Here is a 20636-nt window from a genome sequence, read left to right as displayed (position 1 = left end):
TCTACAGGGTGTCCAAAAAAAAAGAACTCAGGGGTTTCTAATACAAGTATTTTCTATTTGGACCATCATATGATGGTGTTTTGTGCATATTCAGGAAGTGACAATATTCAATTTGTAGTTCAAATGTTGTCCACCAGCTAGCTGTACAGACATGCTGTGCTGCAGTAATGATGTTGCCACAAGAGAAATCACAGTGCGTGTTATAGTTTGCAGAAATGAAGTCAGTGGTGACAACTGTCTCGAAAGGAATTTCAGGTAGGAGTATGGCAGGAATGCTCTGAGTGACAAAAGTATCCATAAGTGGAATCAACAGTTCTTGGAAACATGAAGTGTTTTAAAAGGACATTCAACAGGTAGGCCTACAATAAGTGCAGAAAACATGGAATAAATTTGACTGTCTTTCTAGTGTAGCCTGAAATGTTTGGTTCGTAGTGTGAGTTGTCAATTAAACATTCCTAAAGCACAGTGCGTGGTTGTTCTGTTGTTCACAAAAGATTGAAAGTTCATGCTTATAAACTGCAGCTCATTCATCACACCCAGCTTACTGATAGGCAACAAAGAGTTCAGTTTGTGACAACCATGTTAAACCTCATTGCTGAACATGACAACTACCACCAGAGCATTTTACATAAAAGACATTGTGTATCAAGAAAAAATCCACTCCCTTGCCTACCTGTGCCATAGAATAACAGCAACCATAGAAGTAATTCCTATGGATATGCTTACCTGAGTGTGGTCTGAGGTGGAATTCCATTTTGATGTCTGTAGGGCTGTAAATGATGACACATTGAGTTGCACTAACAGGTAATCAAACTTGTGACATTGTGCTTGGATAATATATGTTACATACATTTCTGCTTCAAAATGTCATAAAATAAATTGCATTGAAAAAAAAAACCCATAGTTCTTTTTCGGACACCCTGTACTTATAATCTTCTACTTCTTTAATACTGCTTGTATGCAACTCTCTGGTCTCTATCAGACAGCCAATCCACAATCTAATTCACTAACCTAATATCTAAACCCATGTGCTATAACTTATCATCTTATCATGTGGCACCCTGTCAAATGCCTTTGCAAAATCCAAAACAATAGCAGCATATACCTTACCATCATCAACCACTCTTGTGACTTTATTATAAAAGGTAATTAGATTACTAAAACAAAAGCTCCCCTTAACAAATCCATGCTAACCCTCAGAGATAACATTATCCTCATCTGCCCAATGCTGTACACCATCTCTCACTAATTTTTTCCAAAATTTTAACAACCACAGAAGAAATACAAACTGGCCTATAGCTTAACACTTTCATTCTACCACTGCCCTTATGCAATGGGACAATATTGCCTCTATCCATTCCTTGGGTACCTTTTCCATAGCTAGACTCATTGAAAAGCCAAGTCAATGGAGCTGTCACTTCCTTAGTACATTCTCTTGAAACACGTGGTGAAATTCTATCCAGTCCCATTACCTTATTGACATCTAAAGAACTTAGTATTTGTAACACACTCTCCTCTTGCACTTAAAAACCTTAAAACCCTCCCATTCCTCAAGTAATGAAACCCTTCTTTTCCAGGATAAAATACCCTAATAAAGTGATCATTAAACAACTCCAGTATGTTTTCTGCATCAGTCACTTTACTCCCATTTTCATCTAACAATGTAATTTTTCCACAACCATTTCTTCTTCTAATGGTTACATAAAAATGAAAAATATTTCTTTGCTATTTCACATATAATGTTGATATCTCTCCCTTCCAATTCTTCTACCCATGGAACTGTCCCACGATGATTATTAATATTATTATAATCACCTGTCTTATAATTCCACATAAATTCCTTTCTTCTTGACACTTCCACATGTCTACTCATCCCCAAGTTACATTTCAATCTCCTGATGCCCGAAATAAATCCAACTTTTGAGCCTCTTGTTACCTCTACTACATGTTGTCTGAGGCATTTGTCTCTCAAGAATTCCAGAAATTCCATTTCCTTACTACTACTACATGTTGTTTCCTCTTTCCAATTTATACTGTCTATCTCAATGGCTTTAACAGGCCTTTAAGGACCACAAACTTCCAAGTATGCTTGGATTTCGTAACCGAAATACGAGGATAGAATGGTCACCCCTGTGTCTCGAAATATTCCTGGCTGTATCCCTGTCTGTTCACAGGGCCGGTTTGCCTGCTTGCGGGATGAAAAACACCAGATAAACTGGCAGAAAAAAACCTGCTGTCCACGCCCAAGACTGGCTAACTTGGCTATGGCTGAGGAAGATCCTTCAGCTCCTCACATCGTTGACGGGAATCGAACCTAGGACACTCCTTCCCTAGTCATATGGTTGCGAAGCACAAAGCCACTAGGCTAACCGCACGGACTCCCAATTTATACTGCTGTAGTTAAAATCTCCCATAATGATCACTTGTTTTGTACTTGCTAAACTCAACTTTCAAAACATTTCCTGCTCCTCAAACTCTGTATTCCCTGACCTATAGCAACATCCCACTAAATGTCCTGCCCTGCCCTGCCCACCCTCACCTCACACCATATACTCCCAAAAACATTAGTGCCATTTTCCTCCAACTCCTCCACTCTGAGAGAACACAACTTGTCACTTATAAGCAATACTCCATCATGTTTGCTTTTCCTATCCTACCAAAATACACTATACCCTTCTACTTCTGTTCAGCAGATCATTTGTCCAATATGTTCACTAATCCCAATAATCTTTGGACTAGCTGAGGCTATAAATGCCACTAATTCATCTCCTTTATTCCTGATGCACCTAACGTTTGTATAAAGAAATGTCAATGAATTGTCATTATTTCTATACCTATTATTATTCCCTCCAAACTCATTAGACTCTGCATAATACCATATTCTCCCCAGTATCTATTTCCACAGGAGGCCAACCACCTTGACAACTCTAGTTACCCTGCACTAATATTCTCACCTGCCCCAAGAACAACATTCTCTCCAGTTGCCTGTGCCCTTGCTCATTCAAATGTGCTCTAAGCATCCACATAATTCCACATATTCTTGTTATCATGCCATTCATTATTATTATTATTATTATTATTCCTGACATCTCCAAGGAGTCCGAAGACTCATCGCCAGAGGACACCTACAACTGTCTCAACCACTACACTGAACCTTTACTACGAATCATCTCCATCAACGCCATCTACTGCCCACCTCCACCACCATCACCACAACTGGTATTCTATGTCTGTAAATTGTGTGTGTTCTTAAGGGCCGATTTGTCTGTATGCGGGATGAAAAACCCGAGTTTCTGGGAGAAAAAACCTTGTTACCTCCATTAGGTTCGAAAGATTAATTACTGAAGAAAAGGATGACACCGGTATGGAGTATAATGTGGATGAGTTTCAAATATGCCAGATGAAGTTCTCATATCTGCATTATCATATCTAGGTATTATGCTTGCTTCTTCTAGGTAACACACTTCTGTTGTACCAACCTCAAGCATAAACCTCAAATCTCTCACTACATTCCAGGGTCATTTGTACCCACCATCACAATCATATCATCTGCTCTTTCCCCTTGCTTAACTGCCACTTCCATACTCTATCATTCCTCCAGGCAAGTGCTCCTCTAGCATTCTATCCTGCACTCCACAAATCATTGGATCTCCATTACATCACACCTCTCACTGCTCCTTTCATTTCTTGCCATCTCTCCATCCCCAGCTCCTGCATTATCTTGCCTTCCTCTCAACCCCTCTCATCCCCTGGTACTCCTACTCTCTCTCCTATCATTCCCATAACTCCCCCCCCCCCCCTTGTTTGTCTCACATCAGTCAGTCCTTCTACTGCCTTAATATCCTCTTTCATGCTTCAAAACTTATTCTTTATACATTGCACCTCTCTCTCATTTCCAAAACACCATTACTGCAGCCACTTAAATCTAAACTGATATCAAAGTTTCCAAGCTGTTTCCATTTCCTACATTTTCTGCAGACGTGCACTCCATAGTCTTTTACCTGCCACATTTCTAACTGCCAGGATGCAGACCAGCCACAAGCACCACATGGTACAAAATCTTGTAATGTAATATGCGGTGTAGTCCTTGAATGGCAGACCATTAGACAACATATCAGCAAACAGACCTATGGCAGTCATCATTATCACAACACAGTACAAAGATATGCTAAAAATATAAAACCTCCAAATGCAAAGTATCCACAGTTAATTACAATCTAATAGAAAAGCTTCTTGTAAATGTAGAATGAATACTCTAATAATTTATATCAAAACTTATTTTTTTCTCCACCATCATGTTAATGCATCCATTTCACTTGTCCTCTGGTGGATAGCAGATTATAAAGCAAGATTCACTATATTGAATTACCTTAAAAATGCTAATTTCTACACTCTTTTCCCACGAAACAAATAAAACACAGGAAATCACAAGAAATAACACAAAATAAATTGCAAAAAATGCATAAAAATTGCGAAAAAAAGTGTTACGAAGAAAATCACAAGTAACAGAACAAAGGAATTCACTGGAAATTAAAAAAAAATAATAAAATAAAATAAAAACTTCAGTAGTCTGTCAACTTGGTAACCTCCCATTACAAAGAGGAAGGACACAGAAGTTGATGAACATTAGTCTGCATTAGTCATACTGCCTTATTCAGAATTCATCAGCCTGAAGGAGGGGGTAAGTGATAGATGCAGCTGACATAGATGTCAACTTCCTAACCAGATATCCAATGATGCGCAGCTGGCATAAATCGAATCTAATATAATAAGGATGTTTACTTAGGTTTGGGATACTGCATTAAATCTCAGAAAAATAATGCAATACACACTCGTAGGAAAATGCACATAATTATACCAGAGTAAGAGAGAGCAGCTGAAATATGCATGTTTTGTGTATTCTTTGTTCATGAAAAATTGCATACGAGCAAATACAATTTTGTGTTTTGGAGATTTTATTCCCCCTATTTATCAATCATGTATGAATAAATTCATGTAATACAGACATGCGCTATAGCAAAAAGAACAACATATGGTGTTGATCAGCAGCTATTCTTGTTTATACATGATTATAGAAAAACAGATGATAGTAGTGGCTAGTGCACTAGAAGCGGTTTATGGAAATATTTACAGAAAAGAGTAGCTGCTGATCAACACTCATATAATTTTTTCATTTCTCGTATAATGAATGAATTTGTTCATATGTGACTGATAAATATGGGAATAAAATTACCAAAACACAAAATCATGTTTGCTCATTATGTAATTTTTCATGAGTGAGAGAGGTGAGGTGAGGTGATCTGTTAGTAAATAGCTCTCTTCTGAATACAGATGCACCACCACAAATGTGACAGCAGTATTTTAAGGTAAAGAAAATGGGATTTAAAATGTGTCGGAAGTTAAGTAGAAGAGAAGTAAATTCAAACCAATGAAGTGTTTGAGCCAAGATAAACTAGATATGAAAGTCAGCTCATGAAGAGAAAACTAGAAAAGTTGTCTGCAAGAATAGAAAAATCACAATTCAAGAGATTAAAGTTATGGAAAAGAAGAAAATGTATCAAAAGTTCGTAGCAAGTAAGCCAGCAAATCTCTAAAAGAATAGAGAAAAATATCATAAAGCAAAGCATGTGCAGCAAACAAAACTCATGGGAGGATTCTGGTAAGAATACAGAAGATGAATGTCAGCAAAGCGGCAAAATGTTTAGGAGGTTGTTGAAAAGGGCTTAGACATGGAGGAAAGAGTACTGTAAAAGGAATCAGAGATGATAAAGGTGACACAAAAACTGAAGATAAAGATAATTAAGGGGATACAAATCCCTTGTTGTTCAACTGCCAGTAAACAAAACTCTAAGATCGAGAACTATGAATCTATGAGTTGAAACTCATAGATTCGTAGTTCTCAATCTTAGAGTTTTGTTTACTGGCAGTTGAACAACAAGGGATTTGTATCCCCTTAATTATTATTAAGGATGCCAGAAAAATAGCCGTTTGGCTTTCAATTGAAGATAAAGATACTCTAGGTGTCTGGTGTAATAACTCTGAAAGATTGTGAAATGAAATAGAAGAGTGGTAGAAAATCAAGAAGAATGCAATTGGCAGTATGGATCAGTATTTGAAGTAGAAAAAGGTACCACAAAACCTAATATGTGGAAAGGAAGCTGGAGTAGACAATATTTAACACGTTCGCTGCCAACTACGAGTATACTCGTAGTGGGTAAACCTGCTTCACAAGCCAGCTACGAGTATACTCGTATGACGCTTACCGCCGGGAACGAGATTATTGTAGTGACCTTGAAGAGGTGAAAATCCTTGGCTTGTGGGGCTAGCATCAAAACTGTGTAATCTCATAGACCGTATATGCTCTGTACAAGCCAACTACGAGTATACTCGTAGGACGTTTACCTCTGGTAACGAGATTATCGTACTGACCTTGAAGAAGTAAAACTGCTCGGCGTAGGGGAACAGACCATGCCAAAGTAGCGTGGCAGCGAACGTGTTAACTAGAAATGCTCAAACATGGAGGTATAAAATCTTAGAGAGGTTGCACTGAATATGATTCAGAAGGCTAAATTCCAGATGATAGGAGTGAAGCTCTCATAGTATCTGTAAAAAAGGGAAATAAAACTGAATGTGAGAGTTACTGAAAATTTGTGTGTGTGTGTGTGTGTGTGTGTGTGTGTGTGTGTGTGTGTGTGTGTGTGTGTGTGTGTGTGTGTGTGTGTGTGTGTGTGTGTGTTCAAGTAAGTTTTATGCAAACATACTTGAGAATCGCTATGAAAAATTTTTGACAGGGAACTTGGAGAAGAAAGAACCAGCTGGATTCAGCTCAAAGAGAGGCTGTCAGGATCAGATTTTCACTTTAAGACAAATAGTTGAGAAATCATGGAAATATAACAACAATCTAAGATTTGTAGATCTGGCAGATCTGGCAAAGACATATGACAAAGTATCAAGAGAAAACCTGTTTAAAATTCTACAGTTATATGGCATAAATGAGACTATATCAAGCGATACACAGTCTGTATTTAAGTTGTTAGTCAGAAGTTAGAATTACGAGTAAATGATGTACAGCAAGATAGTTCAGTGTAAAATCAACTGCAAAACAAAAGTGGACATTATCTCTACTCGAATTCATTCAAAATTGGAAATCTCAGCTCTGTATGCAGATGATGTTATACTCTTAAATAATTCCAGTACGAATCCGAGGATTCCATAACTGCTATAAGAAATATACTATGAAAATTAGCAAATAAAAAGACAGACTATGAAAATAGGCAGGACATTAAAAAAAACTAAACTACATCCTGAAAATGGGAAGGATAGAACAAGTAAAATATTCAACTAAATATTTAGGCACAATTTTTAGGGAAGATGGAAAATTATATATTAAAATAGACAATGGAATTAGCAAAGCTGGTATATGGTAAGGAGGTCAAATGAATAAATTTACATAAAATCAGAGAGAAATTAGTGAAAACACTTAAATGTAGCTGTATACCAAACATTGTTCAATACAATCTTAATTTATATCTCTGAGGGTTGGATTAGAAATGAGACTGTTTTTCAAAGACTGCAGACCACAAATATGAGAGTTTGGGGGTGGGACAAATGTTACCAATGGCAGAGTCACATTAAAAATGAAGATATTAGGCATGAACTTGACATTGTTAGCATTCAGGAATTTGTGAGCAGATTTAATATCAGGTAGTACACTTTAGCTGAACTGCAGATGAAAGGTTAGTAAATGGGTGTTTGATGCCAGGATAGAAGACCAATATCTAGGTGGATTGAAGTGAGCCTTAGGAGACTGAAATATAAGACTTACAGTATTGGGATCCTGACAGCTAACAGACTGATATGGAATGAAATTGTCAATAGGAAATTAGTAGTAATGCGAACTTTCCACATAGTCCTATCATTGTATTCTGTACATCCCTTGATGGTACATATTAGGAATTTGATGATATTGCAAATTACAATAATGAGATATTAATTAGAGTAAAATAAGTGACCATTCTAAAACTTGTAGAGAAATCTGTGAATGAGACACAATGACAACAGCTTTGAAGTACTGTATTTTTCAGATTTCAGGTCCACCCATTAAATTCAAAGAAAGACATAGTATGGATTTATTATTATTATTATTATTATTATTACAGGTATCTCCATGGAGTCAGTAGACTCATCGCCGGAGACCCAAAATAGCAAAACAATATCTGTCATATCTCTTCTTGAATTCATTTACAGATGAAGAGCTCACAACTAAGTCAGGCAATGAATTCCACTCATTCACCACCCTCCAAGCAAAAAACCTTGTTCTGACACCCTTGTTAACCACACTCTTCTTTAATTTCCAGGGATGACCTCTTGTTCTTCCATCACTATCACACAGCTGAAACATTTCCCCTGCATCAATCCTATAAAAACCTTTCAGTAATTTAAATGTTTCTATCATATCTCCTCTTCTCTGCCTATCAACCAACCTCTGCAATCCACAAGCTCTCAATCACTAGTTAAGAGTTTCTTCTTTTTTTTTTCTTTTTCCCCTTAAGCTGTAATAGGATGGTTGGGTTTTTGTAAAAGATACACTGAACAGAAAAAAGTGAGAACCACTCTAGAATCTAAAATTAATTGTTGATCATCACTCTGAAATCATTTGAAACCTCCACATGATAGCAGTTAATAAAAATATCTCTTGTGCTTTAAGTGTTGTGACTTTATGCTGGTGTTATTAATATTTAAAGTATTTTGTTTACTCCTAAACAAAAATAGGCAAAATTGCCATAAAAATTAATATTTATTTAGAGGAGTAACATGGAAAATTTTCTAGAAATAATATCTATAATTTTGCTTATGATTCTTTTAGATTCAGCAACAGAGAGGAAAAAAATTGACTTTCATTTACATTTTTGTATTTGTTTTTGCTCAAATAAACAAGATTGCTTTTCTAACAAGTTTGATATTTCAAATGAAATCTCATTCATACTATGTGCAATATCTGTAAATTTTTAAAGGATTCTGCTATAATTAGAAATGCATGCTCTTTGTGTAGAAATTTTTAAGATAATTTAACTACAGGCTGAATTATCTTAAAAATGATGAAATGTAGCACTTAAATGGTTAATTCAGTTTAGAGATAACTCTAATATTACTGCTTTCTTTTCCAGGAAAATGATGTGTGTTATGAACCAGCAAGCAAGCCAGTTTATACAGCAGTAGTGAAAAACTTTCATAAAGATATTTTAAGTTGCAGTGGAACAAGTTTTTATCCTGCAATGAATTTGTTGTTATTTACAATAATTTTATGCTATTTGGAAAGGAGATGAGAATGGCATTCTATTTTAGGAATACCAATTTGCAGGGTGCTTTTTCCCCCATTGTTAATTTACCCATACGTTGGGTCTCAGATCAACTGCCAGTGATAAAGTACACTATCTTTTTTCAGAGGCTGGACCCAAGTTCCAAAGGGCTGTGCCTGAAGTTGTTATGAAACCAGAGAAAGGAAGCCAAAAGATAGAAAGTATGGTCATCTTTTGGTCTGTTCAGTGAATTATTTAAGTTGAAATTGCTGCTGTATAGATACCTCTTCAAATGCAGTTTTTTCATGTGCTGGTAATTTTATAACCATGGACCACATCTGCTGTGATTTGACATTAGTAATGGGGTTTAGGCTTCTTGAATACGGGATAATCTATATTAAATGACTCTTTTGTCTTTTAAAGATGAAAAGACTGTATAAAAAAGATTTAATTCCTTGTGTGATCAATCAGACCATAACATTTCAAGGAAAAAAAAAGAAAAGACATTTCATTGTACAGTAAAAACAGAGCCACCGATATTTCAAGTTAATTTTGAAGAGGCAAATCATGCTTTTGAAATTTTTGTAAATATCTTTAAAATGTAAATCTATCTTTACCACTAAACCAACGTGTTACTCTGAAATTCTTAAATATAATATTTTTCACTGTACTAAACGTTGATCAACTTATGTTAATATTTGCTCATTTTACTATATTTATTATCCATATTTTATTTAATACAAATTACAAGTTTTTGAAAGGTTATTCTGCAGAATCTTATCATCTTTGTGTCAGATATAGTATTATGTATAATTAAATAATATGTATATATTATCTTTTCATACTGCAGAAATACAAAGCCCATTTCCAACTTTGCTTTATCACAACCTTGTTCCACGAGTAGTGGTCTTCCTAATATGGTACATGTCATTTACTCATTCTTCGGGTACACATTCATATCAGTACCTTGCAGCATTGCATAAAGTATTTTCCAACAGTAACTCAATATTTCACTTTTGTAAGTTACCAAGTAGTTGATATGCAAGAAGAGTTATCCACCATGATATCTTTATTTACTCTCATTATAATTTCAGAAATTTCTTTAACTCTCTTCTTTGGTAGTATATATTTTGGATTTCTTGAAAGAATGTTGGTGTAGATTCATGCTTAAATTATACATAATTTTATTGTTGTAGTGTAAATTCATTAATGTTTTGTAGGCATAGAAAGAATGTATGGGTGTGCAGTTTTTATTTATTATGTAAATAGTTTGCAGATAACATATTGAATTTTATTTGTTTTGGTAAAGATTTATTAAATAAATAAAGTCCCCAGATGTATTAAGGAATAACATCAAAATTAAAGTAAAATTAAGTTTTCCATAAATTGCAAATTTAAGCTTAAAATATATTTCATGCCTTAAAAGCAATTTTTTTGTTACTATTTAACAAAGAAATGTTTACTATTTTTGTTATTCACATATCAGAAATGCAATACCAACATGTTTTGCTATCTAATATTAGTGACCAGTAGTTCTTTATAGTAATATTAACAGATAAATAGAAAAATATAAAATATTCAGACAAGTGCAAAAAAAAAAATTAATTATAAATGCAGTACACAAGTTTTAATAATGATACATAGAATGAGTACACTGAGTACTGTTCATATTGCATACATTACATCAGCTGTCTCAAACTACTTGTGTGAGGTTAAAACAGTTGAAGTTTGGTATACCCATACTCTAATCTGTGATTCTCATGCATCATGTACTTTTGGACCATGATTCCAATGAAGGGTCCCATGTAAGAAATAACCTTAACAGGAATCAAAAATTTTACATGATATGTGAAAATCACTAAATCCCACAGTACTTTCAGGATATTACCTTGAAGTCATCAGTAATATTTGAAGTAAAACATGTTTGTATTCTATATCTGATATGAGAACTATAATAAAATTCCAGTTAACTGTTAGTCAAGCGTATCTGTCACAATTTTATGATATGATATGATATGTCATATGATACTTTATTTCTAGTTGTATGTAATGTGTATTCTCCAACACATATTGGGGCACTTATTCTAAAATTTAGGTAAAAATGATAACTGACATGTATTTAGCAGCACAGGGGTAAAAAAAAAAAGATATATAAATGAATTTCTAGAGCTGAACCATAAATTTTAACTCAAAGCAAGAGAAGATCCAGAACCATTCACAAGAAACATTGTAAAATAATTCATCATTGCAGGTATGTTTTTAACCACAGCATTGCAGATGTAACACTTAAAATCAAGTAAAGTTTTAAGTTCTCTATTATATGGTATGGTACAGCAATGGAAAGAATATGCTAAGGATGTCAAGCACTGAAATATAGACCACTACTAATGACAACCAGTCATGTTTTATTTTAATGGGAGAGGGAAAAAAAAGGAAAACTAGGGATAATAATTGCCTTGGTCACCAAGGTATCTTCATAAAGATAAGAGTATGCACATGTTTCCAGGTACACAGAAAGAAGGTAAACAGCAGACAGTACTAAATCACATAATTCCAAAATAACCGATGTCCTGCAATGGGGTAAGGTAAGAAGATCCTAATTGTTGGACTGATGAGATCTCAAGATATTTGGTAGTGTCAGCCATATTTATTTATGTTAAGGTAATTTTGTACAGCTGTGACAAATTCCAAAAAAAACATGCCCTCAGATTTAAATCTACCTCTGTATCATAGATCCCCCCCCCCACTTCCTAACTGAATATGACAATTTTAATCAATGGCATGGTTGGTGGACAAATCTGCCAATAGTGTCAGTCTTATTAAATCATTAGCAAATAGAGATAGAACCATCTCAGTCACATCTAACACTTTCTCAGCTAATTTCTTTTTCCTCCTCAGAATCAGCAAAACTCTACACTATTTATCCCAAACTTAAAAAAAAAAAAATCTTAAATCACAAAAGATCCATTGCTATCCTGAACATCTGGGATACTTCTGAAAAAAGGTGGCATGATTATTTAATAGCAAAAACGTTCAAACTCCTTTCAAGTGTTACCAAAAATTAGCTAAACTTCACTCACCAAAAAATCCTCTATAGCAATTAAGTCAACCTGACATCCATAGAATCCACTGCTCTTACAAACTGGTATACTTTGGCCAAGCTGGAAGAAGTGTTTTGAAGAATACAACAAAGTCTTGTACATAGGTTCCCAAAGTGGGCTGTACCGTCCCCCCAGTGGGCGTTGAAGCCTTCTGGGGGGGGGGGCTATATAGTGGGATCAGAAGCATTTGGGGGCATTCAGGCGGTCTAGGGGGTCAGTGGCACTTTATAGAAGAAAATAATATATATTTAAAAATTAATTTTTTTCGTGATTTTGCGATTAGATAATCATTTAAAATTTAAATATTGCATTTTAATTCATCTTATGCCCGTAGGCCAGCCAAGTGGTTAGCATATCTGCTTCCCAGCCAACAGGCAGCGAGTTCGTATCCCACGTAGGCATGGATGTTTGTTATGTCCTCTCCCAATATAGACTGGGTCGCCATGGGAGCAGTAGACCCAAAACCTCCCACAATGGGAGAGGCCTTCACCCGGTAGTAGGTACAAAAAATAGGCTAAAATTTATTTTTTTATGCCCATCTTACACGATCAATTTTTTTATCAATTTTCTATTTCAATTATTTAATCGTTTGAAAATTTACCATGTCAGATAGAAATAGATGTCAATTTTCTATGTCAATGAAAAATAGAGCATGTATATATGTGTGTATAATAGGTTATGTTTACAGTAGCAAATATATTTGTTATATTTCATTTCAAAATATATATAAAATATATAAAACCACTTTTCTAATTGATTTGTACAAAAATAAACCCAATTTTATATAATTTAATATTATGAGTAAAAATAATAGCAAAATCGTAAATTTTAGTTAGCCTACTACTAACTTATATTGCTAACTAGAGGGGAAAAAACAAAGCAAATATTATTCGAAACTTATTATACTGTTTTCTGTGGTTATGTTTTGTAGGTTTGTTGTTTATATCTTGTGTAATTATTTTATTTATTATTAATTATAATTATTCGGACAATGTTGTGGTCGGACGAACAAAATGCGCTTGCGTGCAAAATAAAAAATTAAACATGTCATACAGGATATTTTAACTTCTATTTTTTATATACTTAAAAAATTTATTCATTTTTTGCCATTGTAAAAATTGATCGTGCCATACAGGCTTTAGTCTATTCATGCAGCAGATGAGTCTTAACTAGTAGTATGTCGGTCAACTATTACGTAGGTAATTCACTCAATTCAGCATGTTTTGACAGGAATATGGGTGCTTGCTTGTTCAAAGCATGAGTACGATGGTATCGCAAATAAGTCAATGCATGCAATTCGATTCGGGCTAGATTTCAAATCTATAAATACCAGTGGTTTAGGAATAAGTTTCATTATTTTTTTGTGTGCTTTGCCAACAATCATCAGTCAAAAGTGTGATAGATAAGTGGAGTCATACAAAGTGTAAATTAAATCTTTTATTTTGTGAATATTTTTGCAAATTTTATTACTTCATTATGTCTGAATATAAGAAGAAATATCGACAGTACAGTATTGAGTATTTGAAATATAGTTTTATTCAGTCTCCCACGAACCAATTATTACCCCATGTGCTTGATTTGCCAAAAAGTGTTTTCAAATGAAGCAATGAAGCCTTCTAGGCTACAAGAGCATTTGACTAAAATGCATGCTGACAAAAAAAATAAAGATTTGTCCTATTTTTAAGTACTAGAAGAAAAATATTTTAAACGTCTAACTATATCAAAACTTTTTACGTCGTCCACTAAACAAGATAATGACGGATTACAAGCTTCTTATAATATTTCATTATTAATCGCAAAAGTGGGAAAACCACACACGATTGGTGAGGAATTAATCTTGCCGGCAGGAAAAGAAGTAATAAACACTGTGCTTCATAAGATAGCGTCAGATATCATCAGGAAAATTCCTTTGAGCAATAATTCAGTGCAAAGAAGAATCGATGAAATGGCTGAAGACGTTCAAAAATCATTGTGCGATTATTTGAAGACATGCCAATTTTCCATTCAACTCGATGAATCAACTCTCTCAAATAATGAACCACTACTCTTATCATACATACGATTCATAAAAGAAGAAAAAGTTTGTCAAGAATTATTATTTGCTAAAAACTTGGAAGCAGATACAAAGGGAGAATCTATGTTTAATATCATGAATAAGTTTTTTCAAGAGAAAGACATTCCTATTCATAATATTTTGTCTGCTGCTACTGATGGTGCTTCAGCAATGACAGGGCACCACAAGGGTTTCATAGCGCATTTGAAACAAGCAGTACCAGATGTACTCGCTATACATTGTGTTCTTCATCATCAACATTTGGTTGCAAAAAATTTAAGTGAACGCCTGCACATGCCGCTCCATTACGTTATTAGAGTAGTCAACAAGATTAGAAGCAATTCAAATGACAGATTGTTTAGCCAACTTTGTTTTTAGTGAAAACGATGAAGATTTCAATCGTTTGCTGCTTCACACAGAAGTTTGCTGGCTTTCAAAAGGTATTTGTCTGAACTGATTTTACAATTTGTTTGATTCAGTACTAGAGTTCCTAGAAAACAGAAACGACAGATTATGGGCCAACCTGATTACATTCAAAATTGACATCGCTTATTTGACAGACCTCTATAAAATATTTAATGAAGTCAATCTACAACTACAAGGTGATGAATTGAATTGAATTAAAAACAAAAAACGTTATTGCCGCTTTTGTAGGGAAACTTTTTCTGTTCAAGTGGAATATGGGCCGAGAGGAATATAGCCACTTTTCAAATTTATCAGCAGTGTCTCTCAAAAAGGAAGATTTACATACTGCCAACACTTGGAGGTTATCCATGCTGATTTCAATGAGCGATTCAAGGATATTCTAAACATGAATATACCAAATTGGGTTCTAGATCCTTTCTCACATGTAAGCACATCAGGATCATCAAATTTAGAAGTGGAACTCATAGAACTCACAACAAATGAAGAACTAAAAATAAAATTCAAAACTGGATACCACGAGTTCTGGCTTCAAAAATCAATACCGGCACTGTACCCTGGATTATGGGAAATAGTGCAGAAATTTTTAATTGCATTTCCATCTTCTTATTTGGCTGAGCGTGGGTTTAGTGCTGTAGTGAATTTACTATCTAAGAAAAGGAACCGATTGCATATAACTGAGTGTGGTGATTTATGACTGTTTTTAACGAAAGTTGAACCCGATATTAACAAACTTTTAAAAATGCACCAGGCTCATCCTTCACATTAATTTGTTATTTTTCTTTGTATTTTTACTTTGTACGTTCGAAATAAACCATCTAATACATTTGATGGTGTTTTAATTATTACAATAAGATTCTTACTAATGCAATGCAATCTCTTAATTGTATTCCACATTTTCATATTTAAACCATTGTATGAAACTGTGCATAATGTTATTCGAGCATACATTTTACAATCTTTACATATGGGCTAGGTTTCACCAAAATCGGTATAGCAATAACTGTGTTCAAGATGAAGCACATATTGGCCACTTCTTTTAAAAAATTTAACGGCATAAGCAGTAATGTATCATTAGTTGCTATTTACGTCAAAAATATCAAACGGCTTGAACACGGAAAACTGTTATAATGGGGGGGGGGGGGGCGTTACAAAATTTATGTCTTGCAAAGTGAGCGGTCGAAAAAGTTTGAGAACCTATGGTCTAGTATCTACATTACTGCAGCTCTGTGGCTTTAGAATATGCCAATTATTTGGATTGTTATATTCAGTGCTTTAATAAAAAATAGTTCTTTATATACGGATGTGGATTTAAATTTGGGAAAGTGGGGGAGAGGGACTTTTTATAATCCTTTTTACAATACCTTTTTTATAATCCATCACAAGTCTACAACATTTTCTTAATCTAAATAAATACAGCTATTTCCATGCTATCAAAAGTCTTGGAATGGTGATTGTGATTATCAGCCACTAAAGATTTCCACACTGCACTCATAAAAGGTGCCAGTTAGGATTACAGAATTACATTATTCAGTACTCAGTCTGTTTACCTTTCTTTTTGTGTGCATGTACATATTCTTATATTAATGCTTATAAAGAACATGAGTATTAATCAGTATGTAAGTAACCACACCAGGCTAACGACAACTACAGCCTGCTATTAAATGAAACATGCTGTGATAAAAACTGTATGGTCTACCTTACAGAAGAGAGCTGCTGGATTTATTAGTCCAGCAGCTCTCTTCTAGTTGGTGGACTGATATCGGTCCAAATTTCAAATAATGAGTCATACCTGAGAACAGAAGTCCTAATAAGTTCCATCTGATGAATATGTTGGAAAAATTTTATAAACAATTGTGCTTCATTAGAAGTTCTAAACTGCAAATTCATTGGTATGCTATTTCATATCGGAATTGTAAAAAGCCACCTGATAGAAAAAGTTTAAAAAATAAATCTTTTATTATTTCCTTGTGTTGATGAGACTATTATTTAAATGAATTGCACTCTTTTTTTTTTTTTTTGAGGGGGAGGAGGGTTTAATTTTAGGAAGATTTCAGAAATGAGTCAAATGCATCATAATGTATAATTTACTAAATGTTAATGATGTGCACTCATAATTAACTTGTAATGTAACAGAGGAATATTTGGATTCTGTCCAGAAATTTGTTGATTATAATACTCATGCAATATACAATCCTGCTACAATATTGTATCAGTATTGTCTGTTTTATGAGTATTATATATGTATTGTTTTTCTTCAATGTCTGTTGTTGTTGTTGTTGAAATCAAAGAAAATATGCCTTCTTCATATATTTATCAGACTCCATGAGAATTGTGCAATGGAAGAACTGAACTTGAAGTATTTTTGAAATTAACTGCTTTTAAATGATTTTTATATAATTACTTAATACTAGCTAAGTACTTAAAATCCATTCTTATCTGAAGCACATTTGTTTTAACAATTTTTAATACATTACTTTCATGCTCATTATCCAGATATTTTTATGTGTAACACATTACTGAATTGGAAATTTTAATTAGTTAACCTGTCTAATTAGTGAATAAGACACTAGTAAACAAATCATACCGTTCTTTAAGCTATTCCAGTTAATAAATATTCCATTTTTTTTAAATAATCCAGTTTTTCAAAATTGTAGACATAATTTTTCAGAATTTTTTTTTTAAGTACAAAAATAACATAATTGCATTAAACACATTTTTTGTGCAAATGATTTCTATTTCTTAGTCATTATATTATTTTTCAGAATCTCTGCAGATAGATTTTATGCAGTTTTAATATACCAATGGTTCATATGTGTTTCCTTGTGTTTAGGATAAGGGGAGTGTTTTATGTTGTGGTTGGTACACTTCAGAAAACTTGTTATTGTAAAGTCTAGGTAGATAGTCTGTGATGGCAAGTAAAACCAAAAATAAAGACAATATTAATAAAATGCTTTTTCCTTAAGATTGCTGTGAAAATATGGTATGTTTTACTAATAAGCAAGTTACTTGGTCATGGCATGCCATTAAGCCATGCATTAAAACGTGCAATGGGGGAAAACAAAATAGTTTGCATTTTCCAGGTGCAGTACTTTTACCTGGGTAAATTAGAAAAATGCAAAACCAAGGTTAAGTACCAGACTCGAAACTAGTTTGTTGTCAACTTCTGAAGCAATATTTAAAATTTTTGAAGTTTAATACATGGAGAATGAGAAAGGGATTGCTAGTCAAAAATCACAATTATTGAAAAAAAGAACCAAAGGCAATAATGAAGGAAGAATATATGGACTTTTCAGAAGATAATCTTTCACCCTGTACAACATAGCATCATAACATCTGGACTGCATGTGAGAACAATGGATTTTATACGCACTTATTCCATTACAGTTTTTTTATCATCATCATCATATTCCTGATATGCATTTCCCCAAGGGATATACAGAATACTATGAAAGTTTGTGTTATTACTAAATTCCTATCAATAATTTTCCTCCAGATATCAGAACTCTAATATTGTTAGATCTTATATTTCTACAGCACTTTCAAATGCATTCATCTACAAAGATCTTGGTCTTCGTCTGGGTCTTTTTTTTTTTTCTGCCATCAAACGCCTGTTTTACTGACCCTTCCTTTGCTATAGCACCCAAGATCAGTTCTGCTCACACATTCCTGAATACTAACAACGTCAGGTTCCTTACCAATATCTTTAATTTTAATATGAATCTGCCGTTCACGCTTTTATTATTTTTTAGAACCTTCATATCTGTGATCTGTTCTCTCTTGTTCCATATAAATTTATTCAGCCTTCCTGCCATACCAGCTTTTCTAATTCTGTTGTCTATTTTCATGTTTAATTTGCCATCACCACCAAAAATTATATATAACTATTTAGCTGAAATTTTACTTGTTTTATAGGTTTTCCCATTCAGGATGCAGCTTTTTTTTTAATGTTTCTACCTACTTTCATAGTGTGTCTTTTTTTATTGTTGATTTTCATATTAAATTTGTAACTGCAATTATTGAATTTAGTTCAAGAATCCTACAGGCCTGCACTAGAATTATTTGAGAGTACAGTATATAAGGTCATGTGCATATAGTCAAGAGCTGAGATTAACATCCCCAATTTTAATATCAGTCCTAATGCCATTTTTCTTCCATATAGATGATGAATAATAGTACAGATAATGTGTACCCTTGTTTCACACTTGATTTTACATCAAACTATCTTCCAATGTGTCCTTTAAGTATAATAGCTGACTTACAACTCAAATATGGACTATGCATTGCTTGAAGTAGTCTTTTATTTACATAATATAATTGTAGTGTTTTGAACCGCATTTCTATTTCTGATCCATATAAAACTTAAATACAGATCATTATTATATTCCCATGATATTTCATCTGTCTTAAAGTGAAAACCCGATCCTTATAACCTCTCTTTGGCCTGAATCTAGCTGGTTCTTCTCCAAGTTCCCCATCCACAATTTTTCATAGCCTCTTCTCAAGTATGCTTGCATGAATCTTATGTTGAAAGTTTTTTTTGTTTGGTTATACTATAAATTAAAGATTCCAAGAAATTATATTCTTGATTTAATCCTTTATCCAAGTGTAAGCAAACGAGTTGCCCAGTCATGAAGTAACTTCACGACTGGGCAACTTGTATATAGAGACTAATGACTTCACGTCACTTGCCTTAGTATCCCATAATGCGAAGAACATGTACTTACCTTACAGACATGTATAATGCTATGGGTAGGGACCTCAAAAAAGAAAAAAACTTGCCATTCATCAAAGCACTGCAGGTGACTGAGGTGATGAAATCACTATGGGCTTTCATCATGTTATGACATGTCTAAAGCCGCTGCACCACCTCAGTATATATCTGCTTACAAAATACTGTGCTAGCATTCCCAGTTTCTTTATAATAACAACTGTCCCAGAACTTTATGAACAGACCTCATATTCATTTCATACTCTGCTGTTTAGTAGATCTCCCAAAATAACAACTTTTCCTTTTTCTTTTTCCTCATAACCAAAAATGTCTTTGTCCAGTTTTATATTTTTGATGCTGGCCCACCTCACTCTATTTGGTATTATCTGCCATTCAAGATTATCCTTGGCATTATTGCTGAATATATCTTGTATTTGTTGTTGAAAAGATTCTCTTTTTTTTTTTTTTTTTTGTCTTATTTGTTTTTTGGTAGTATCAAATTTGTTGATATAGGGCTTCTTTAATTCTTCTACCAGTTTCAGTTGTTTTCTGTTGAGTTTGATCCAGTAGCTGACATTTCACTGTTCACCCTGTATCTTAACTAAAATAGCAGGTGTCTTGTTTAATCAGGCAATGTCCCATCAGGTATGAAATTTTATCATGTTGCACCACCATTTTGTTTTGATGGAACAAAAAACTATTTTGTCAGCTAAATCTCAAATTGACAGTCCAAATAATAGGCATATAGCTACTAACAGGATACAAGATATTATTGCTGACACAGTTATGCGTTGACTTGTTATGTATAATTTCTTTCATGGTATTACAATACACAGAAAGCACTATATTATAGAAAGATGTTTACTGACCAGTTTATATTTCTCTGGATTTCAAACCAACATCCTCAGAGCACAACTTGTTACAGTCTACATGCAATAACGAATAAGCAAAACTGTCACCCAAATTTTTGGCAGGTTAATGCACAGATGGAGACATCGCTATGTTTCAGAAGAAAAAAGTTCAGTGGGAATTCAATTTAATTAGTGGTT

General features: G+C 33.9%; 1 protein-coding gene across 1 annotated transcript in view; it reads left to right on the top strand.

Annotated features, from left to right (window-relative positions):
• Positions 1 to 10286, top strand: part of Invadolysin (leishmanolysin-like peptidase, invadolysin) — a 658154-nt gene extending 647868 nt beyond the window's left edge. The window contains exon 18 of the mRNA XM_090405783.1: positions 9168 to 10286. Within this exon, the coding sequence (XP_090261909.1) occupies positions 9168 to 9326 (159 nt within the window). The 3' untranslated portion in view covers positions 9327 to 10286. The remainder of the gene's footprint in view (positions 1 to 9167) is intronic.
• The last annotated feature ends 10350 nt before the right edge of the window (positions 10287 to 20636 follow it).

Source organism: Typopeltis vanoorti, chromosome 15 (genome assembly GCF_054136105.1).
Source record: "Typopeltis vanoorti isolate ZY-2024b chromosome 15, IOZ_Tvanoo_1.0, whole genome shotgun sequence".
Classification (NCBI taxonomy): domain Eukaryota; kingdom Metazoa; phylum Arthropoda; class Arachnida; order Uropygi; family Thelyphonidae; genus Typopeltis; species Typopeltis vanoorti.
The sequence above is the reverse complement of the archived record's forward strand: the minus strand, read 5'-3'. Positions and strand labels throughout refer to the sequence as shown.